At 40.1% G+C, this 7,634-nt stretch overlaps 1 protein-coding gene across 1 annotated transcript in view; it reads left to right on the forward strand.

Moving 5' to 3' along the window:
* lgals3b (lectin, galactoside binding soluble 3b) overlaps positions 1 to 6,882 on the forward strand; it is a 12,995-nt gene extending 6,113 nt beyond the window's left edge. Inside the window, exons 3-7 of the mRNA XM_044375720.1 lie at positions 3,044 to 3,140; positions 4,176 to 4,522; positions 4,918 to 5,006; positions 5,686 to 5,854; positions 6,039 to 6,882. Of these exons, the coding sequence (XP_044231655.1) occupies positions 3,044 to 3,140; positions 4,176 to 4,522; positions 4,918 to 5,006; positions 5,686 to 5,854; positions 6,039 to 6,197 (861 nt within the window). The 3' untranslated portion in view covers positions 6,198 to 6,882. The remainder of the gene's footprint in view (positions 1 to 3,043; positions 3,141 to 4,175; positions 4,523 to 4,917; positions 5,007 to 5,685; positions 5,855 to 6,038) is intronic.
* The last annotated feature ends 752 nt before the right edge of the window (positions 6,883 to 7,634 follow it).

The raw sequence follows: 7,634 nt of genomic DNA on the forward strand, positions 1-7,634 counted from the left end.
TTGTTAAAAATCCTTCTGGCTGGTGTTTGTCCTGATCAGTCAGTTATTAAAACATTGTGTGTATATATATATATATATATATATATATATATATATATATATATATATATATATATATATATCAGAATATTAACTGACGTGTTTGTTAGGAGGTCTTATCTACAATAATGCAAATTTCATAAAGTTATCAGATGTTTTCACGTAAATGGGAATACTTAAGTACCTCAAAATTGTGCTTAAGTACAGTACTTGAGCAAATGTACAGTACATAATAATAATAATAATAATAATAATAATAATAATAATAATAATAATAATAAACTGTATGCTTTTCAAAACACAGTTGCAAAGAGAAAGATAAAATAATACACACAATCAGATTAAAAACAACAAGAACAGAATTAAAACATAGAACATAAGACCTGATAAAATATATAAAAGTGATAAAAGGAGAACAGAAACCTGACAAACAACAGATTTACTATAAAAAGTCTTCCTGTGACTGTGAGTTTTGAGAAGCGATTTAACAGGAGACACTGAGTTTGCAGGAAGTTCCACAACTGCGGAGCTCTAACGGAAAACGCCGTTTACCTTTAGTAACGAGGAGGGAATAGTGAGGAGGGTCCAACCTGAGGAGGCAGCACGAGTCAATAAAACAACACGTTCTCATCCCAGGGCGTCAAATACTGATGCTTTGTCATGGCCGTCGACCCTCGACGTCAAATACCGACACACAAGGCGCCCTTCAGTGTCTGTATGAGACGCGCCGGGCTTTGTCCAATGACTAAATTCCTTCATCTGGTTAAAAGGATATAGTTAAAAACGACTTAGAGCTAAAAAAAAAAAAGCCATTGACCGTCGACCAGATGAAACGGAGCGTTACCTTGATTAAAATGATGGATTTCTAAGGGTTTGAAACTTGTTGGGAATGTTGTTTGGATCATGTGAGGACACAACTGAACAAAATATATAACATAGGTCTACAGTTTAATGAAAAGTTACATATTGGGCCTTTAATATTATAGTTATGGATGATCTGACCCAAAGGAAGCATATAAATAAAAAAATAATACAGGACCGAGACATGAGCCCTGTGGAACACCACAGGAGAGCGGGGCTGGGGATGAAGAATTCTCCCATTACAACAGAGAAAGATCTGGATAGGAGAGAAACCAGGAAAGAGCAGCGTCCTTCATCCCAACACAGTTTTCCAGGTGATTTAAAATCATGATCGACTGTATCAAACTCAAATCGAGCAGAATTCAACGTAAACAGGCCTCGGAGTCGGCGGCGAGCAGTAAGTCATCGGTAACATTAATGAAAGCTGTTTGTGTGCTGGACACAGAATCCTGAATGATGTTACTCAAAAATACTACAGTTATTCATATGAGAGACTGACTGTGAGGCAGCAGACTTCCAAAATTTTAGATAAACAAGGTAAATTTGAAATTAGTCAAAAGTTGTTTGAGACAAGAGTAAAGGTTTCTTCAGGAGAAGTCGAATTATTGCATTTTCAAAACTGGATGGGAAAGAGCCGACAGACAGCGAGCAGTTCATACTAGATAGAAACACTTTGAAACACCTCTTTCAGAAATCTAATGGGGATAATGTCTAATCGACGGGTGGAAGAACTGAACTGGGAGATTAACTCCTCTAAGTCTAACTAGAAATCTGCTTAAAGTGAAGCCTACTGGCTTCACTCAGTACAGATGAGGAGGTGTAATAAGGAGCCTAATGTCATCTATTTTATTTATGAAAAGATGGAGAAACTGCTCGCATAAAATACAGCAGAACTGAAACTGAAAAAATCTATTAACCATTAAGAGACATTTAGACATAAGACATAAACTTTATGGGAAGGAAGCAGCAGATTTTCCTTCGGAATTACAGGGTTGCGTTCGGATACTGGCTGAGATCTTAAAACCTCAACAAGTAAAACTACCTGCATGGAAAGAAATCATCGAGGGCGAGAGTGAGTGAGGTTTTAAAAAATATTTAGGTGTGAATATGATTCGTTTTTGCTCAGTTTTACTCGACTGTTTCTTCTTTTTCTGTCTGAAAGACACTGAAACACTACGTCGACTCCTGGAGGATTTACTCGGATTCAGATGAACAAAAATAAAACACACTGTAGCTGGTTATTTATCCTGTGTGTGTGTGTGTGTGTGTGTGTGTGTGTGTGTGTGTGTGTGTGTGTGTGTGTGTGTGTGTGCGTGTGTGTGTGTGTGTGTGTATATGTGTATGTGTGTCAACAAGGCAGCATTCATGTCTAAAAACAACACCTTCATACAGAACATTCCAGCTGAATCTGTCATCGGCTGCTGAACAGTGAACACACCCTCAGTCTGCACACACTCTCTGCACTGTGGGCTGTGCTGCGTTCAGGGACAGCTGGGACACTCAGGTTTACTGAGCTCACACAGAGGTGTCATTTCCACTGAGGTTGGGGAAAAAAACAACTTTAGCCCTGAATCAGCTATCTAGAAATAAATGAACCAATAGAAATATACAGTAGACTTATAATTAATTCTGATTCTTTGAGTGATAATAAGCACAAATGCCTGATTTTGACCTTGACAGTGATGGTATTAGGCTATTAAACCATTACAGGCTGTAACTACACTGTTCCAGAGGTGGAAAGCAACTAAGTACATTTACTCAAGTACAAAGCACAACTTTTAGGTGCAGTTTTGACAGTTTTATTGTACTCTTGTTACTGTAGTTACTTGTTACTTTGCACATTCAGTTTTTCCATAAAAAAACATATTTATAAAATATGATGCATTGTTACAAACTACCCAAAAATATATGAATAGTTATTCACCAGCAACAACATGAAAATGCAGGACTTTTACTTGTAATGGAGCATTTTTACAATGTTATGTTGATGGTTTTACTTAAGTAAAACATCTGAATACTTCTTCCAGCACTTTTGATAAGACATTAACTGACTGAGTAGTTCAGTTTGATGTCAGCAGCATCTGGTGGACGTTAGAGGAACTGCAGCTCAGCATGTTTACCTTTCCTCTCTGTCTGTCTGCAGCTCTCAGACGCTCTCGGCGATTGGCCCAGCGGTGGCAACAACCAATCAGGAGGGGGCGGTCCTTGGCCTGGACAACCTGCCAATCCCACATGGCCAAGTAAGCTCACAACCATCATCATCATCTTCATCACACTCTTTTTGTTCTAATTCTTTGTCTTCTTCAAGTTCTTCAACATGCAGAATATTCTGATTAATATGTGATAACAGCGTCTCTCACATTGTTCTGATGGTGCAAATTCTTCTTTGTGGAAAAATCAGATGACGTTTCGGGGTCTTCATAGGTCCAAAATTTTAGACTCAATCCAAAACAGATCTGTAGAAAACCAGAACCTGACGTGTATAAATCCACACAACACATGTTTGGATCCACTCAGGTATGAAGCCGAGTTACACCAGGATTTAAAGCATCGAAAGTTTTTATTTGTCAAGTTCAACTTGGTTGATTTTTGACCCACAAATTTGCAGCTTTGACCAATAACAAACCGTCCTGACAGAGCTGAGCTTTGAGAGAACAGAGAGTCCAAAATGGAGGAAGCTATTGTATCCTGATGGATGGATGTTTCCAGTTACAGGAGGACATGATATTAATAAAGCTTTGAATGAATAGTTTTAACTTATTGTCCTGTTAGCAACCAAGCTAACAGGACAATAGTGGATATAGTTTAAAGTGGCCAAATTATGTTTTTTGTACTTTTCTGTTATATATTTCCTGTTCTGATGTCAGATGTTAAACATGGTCAAAGTTCCAAAACTTAAGGTGAACATATGTAGAAATGTTGCCTGCAAGTCAAAAGTCAGGGCTTCAACCTGCCTTGTTTGCAACAGTTTTTTCTACCTTGTTGATGAGCTGACGTCGACTCGTCGCACATGCTCATAAACAGCTGTCTGTTCTGTAGCCTTGGTTGCTAAGGTTGTTGCTAAGGTGGTTGCTAAGGTTTTTCCGTGTGTTTTCACTTTTATATTATGATTTGACCACCAGGAGTCTCTAAAGTCAGACATTTTGAAATCCTGCACATTGGGGCTTTAATAAAACTCAGACAAACAAAAAAAGAAAGGATAGAGAGATGTGTTTGTGTGATATTTGTGTGTAAAAATGAGCCTAAAATGAGAACTTTTAAAAAATGTAAACCAGATCAGCCCTCCGCCAATCCGACGTGGCCTGGAGGTCCGGCTGGAGGAGGAGGAGGAGCGTGGCCTGGAGGCCCAGCCGGAGGTCCAGCTGGAGGAGGAGGAGGAGCATGGCCTGGAGGTCCAGCCGGAGGTCAAGCTGGAGGAGGAGGAGCATGGCCTGGAGGTCCAGCTGGAGGTCCAGCTGGAGGAGGAGGGGCGTGGCCTGGAGGTCCAGCCACAGGTCCAGCAGGAGGAGGAGGAGCATGGCCCTCAGGGGGCCCCAACCAGCCCGCCTGGCCCTCCCCGACCCCCCAACCCTCTGCACCTGGACCTGGTCCTGCTGTCCCTGTTGCCCCCCAACAGAACCTGGTGAGGAGAGTTTGAGGAAAATTATTGTATAAATATGTTTAAATGCTTGTGTGAACTTGTTCCTGTGTGAAAGAGAAGCAAAGAACATCCGTTTACTCTGAGTAGATCCTGCCATGTCTGTATAGTTATAACCACGCATAGAGAAGTCATGACAACTCCTAGAGGTTGGTGAGAAAGAGATAAAGGAGTCTTGGTCCTGCTGTTCAGAGCTCACTCCTCTGCAGCAGCTTGTCTGTTTGTATCAGTGGAGTGAACCGCGCTCTGAACATTAAAGACAGTCTGACAATACTGCACTGAGAGTTTCTCTTTCCTCATTGAAGTCAAGTGCAAGAGATGAATTACCACAACAAGAGACAGACGGATGGATATAATAACAGGTGTTTTCTTGTTGACAGTTGGTGCCGTACAGCCAGAATCTGCCCAGTGGAGTTTACGACAAACTGCTGATCACCATCGCTGGAGTCATCAAACCCAACGCTGATAAGTCAGTATTAACCTGTAAACCTTTAAACCTCAGCAGCAGACGGATGGATGTTGACTGAGATGAGAATTTTCATGTTCTCTCTCTGTGTCTGAAGTCAAGTTTCATCCAAATGTAGCTCAAATTTTAACATAATTTCCAGAAAATTATGAAAAGAAAATTCAAATTAATGTTTGTTTCCATCCGCTGCTGTTGTGTGAATATTAGCAGATAAACAGTCTGTGCCATCAAACCGTTGCAGAAGAAGACACAACGAGATGACGTCATTAAAAGCTCAAACGATGGGAAACATGATGGAAATATGAAATTTCTGTTTGTTTCATGTATTGATCTGAGGAAGGTTACAGTCTCCTCATCTCCAAAGGGGAAACTACAATAGTCACCACATGCCAACACATACGACAAGATGTAAAAAAACATATAAACAAAGACAATCAAAGCCGGGATGAAACTGTTAAATCAGTCTGACAGGAAAAAAGGACACAAACATCCGTCCACTGTCGGGTTAATGTCTCCATCCACCCTCCTCCTCTGAATAAAATGGCAGATGTCACTTAAACGAACTATATGTAATTTTTTCTTTGGGCATTATGACCTGTTGTGTGGTTTTTCTTTGGAGGACAGTCTCGTTAGTTTGTGGTGATGGCTGCTGTACTCAGTGATCCTTTCTGCTGCCTTTCAGAATCACAGTGGATCTGTCTACATCACATGATCTGGCCTTCCACTTCAACCCTCGCTTCAACGAGAGCGGCAGCAAGGTGATCGTCAGGAACAGCTGCATCGGCAAAAAATGGGGCAAAGAGGAGCGAGAGCTGCAGAACTTCCCCTTCGTCCAGGGACAGCCCTTTGAGGTCAGACTCAGAGGTTTAGATTTACTGCTGATGATGATTAACTTTATACACAAACCTTTTAAAGTACGACCAAAGTCCTTTTTTTCCTTCTAACGTGGTGTCAGAGGTTCCTTGAACGCACCACAGTCTGAGGGTAAAGAGGTGAGCAGGTAGCTGACTGGTGTGTGTGGTTCTGTTGTTACAGATTAAGATCATGTGCACCAACAGAGAGTTCAAGGTGGCCGTCAACAACTCTCACCTGCTGGAGTACAAACACCGGATCACCGACCTGAGATCCATCAACAAACTCAACATCTACTACGATCTCAACCTGTCCAGGGTCAACATGGAGACTCTGCCCTGAGAGGATCTACTGGATCCACCACAGATCTACTGGGGATCTACTGTAAATCTACAGGAGATCCACCACAGATTTACTGGGGATCTACTGAAGATCTACAGGGGATCCACCACAGATTTACTGGGGATAATCGAAGATCTACTGGGGATCCATTGGAGACCCACCAGAGATCTAGTAGTGATCCACTGTACATCTTCAGAAGATAAAACAGATCCATCCAAGATCTACATTAGATGATTTGTATATCTACAGAAGATCCATCACTGATCTACTGGAGATCCACCAGAGATCAAGTGGAGATCTTCTGTATATCCACAGGAAATTCAACAGAGATCTACTGTAAATCATAATCAGTAGATCTACAGGACATATCACCCTAGATATACTGGGATCGCTAGTGAATCTTTGGTAGAAAATCCCTCGAAGATTATCATAGATCTAAAATAGATCTACAAAACATTGTTGGTGGGTTCACAATAGATTTTCCCTAGATCTACTGGTGACCACTGTAGATCTACAGGTGATCATTGTAGTTGGAACAGATCCACAGAAGATTCTTGTTAGATAAATATAATTTTCCTTTGACACATGAAACATTAACAGTAGATCCTCAGTAGATCCTCTTGTACTGGTTTCCATCTGCATTTTGTAATCCTGTGACTCGTATAAATAAAGAGATCATCTTTAATCTGCTGGTGTTTGTGTGTTAATCTGTGCGACATGACCTCTGACCTCTGAACATTCACTAAACTAATTAAAATAAGTTTCTGCGACTTCCCAGCATGCATTGTTTGAGAGTTTAAACTCTCCAGAGACTTTTATTTTTTGTTGTTTAAAGAAAACATTCATGATGGAAACTGTGTCTTTAGTACATGTTAACAGAAGTCAGGATTGATTTTTTTCATAATAATGAAAACAACACTAAAGGTTAGTGTTGAATTCAGCCTCTAAACTTTATTTAAAACACATAATGTAACAGAATTAACAGTAACTGACAGCTGAGAGATGAAGAAGTGACTCTTAAATCTGAGAAAATATAAATGGAGTTCTGACTGTGATGTTTGTCAGTGTGACTGAATATTTGTTGATTTACCTTAATATCTGTACGTTATTGAACTTGTTTTCTCTAACTGAGTTAATTTAGCTGGTTTTATATTTTCACAACTCATGAGACGACTTCAAATAATTACTCAACTCACATTTTTGAGGCAGCAGAGAAACTTATGTTACAGACATACCCAGTTTAAACTTATTTACAGTACAGACCTCTGCTGACACCATCAGAGCTGTAACAAGGCTGCAACAAAATATGACCTACATCATTTTATACAGTATGTGCTCTGTAAAAAGTCCTATTATACCACAAATATCATCATTTATTCTAAATAAACACAAAGTTCTCACAGACCTACAGGACTGCTGTAAAACATTTTGAACAGA

This window comes from Thunnus albacares, chromosome 15, assembly GCF_914725855.1.
Source record: "Thunnus albacares chromosome 15, fThuAlb1.1, whole genome shotgun sequence".
Taxonomy (NCBI): domain Eukaryota; kingdom Metazoa; phylum Chordata; class Actinopteri; order Scombriformes; family Scombridae; genus Thunnus; species Thunnus albacares.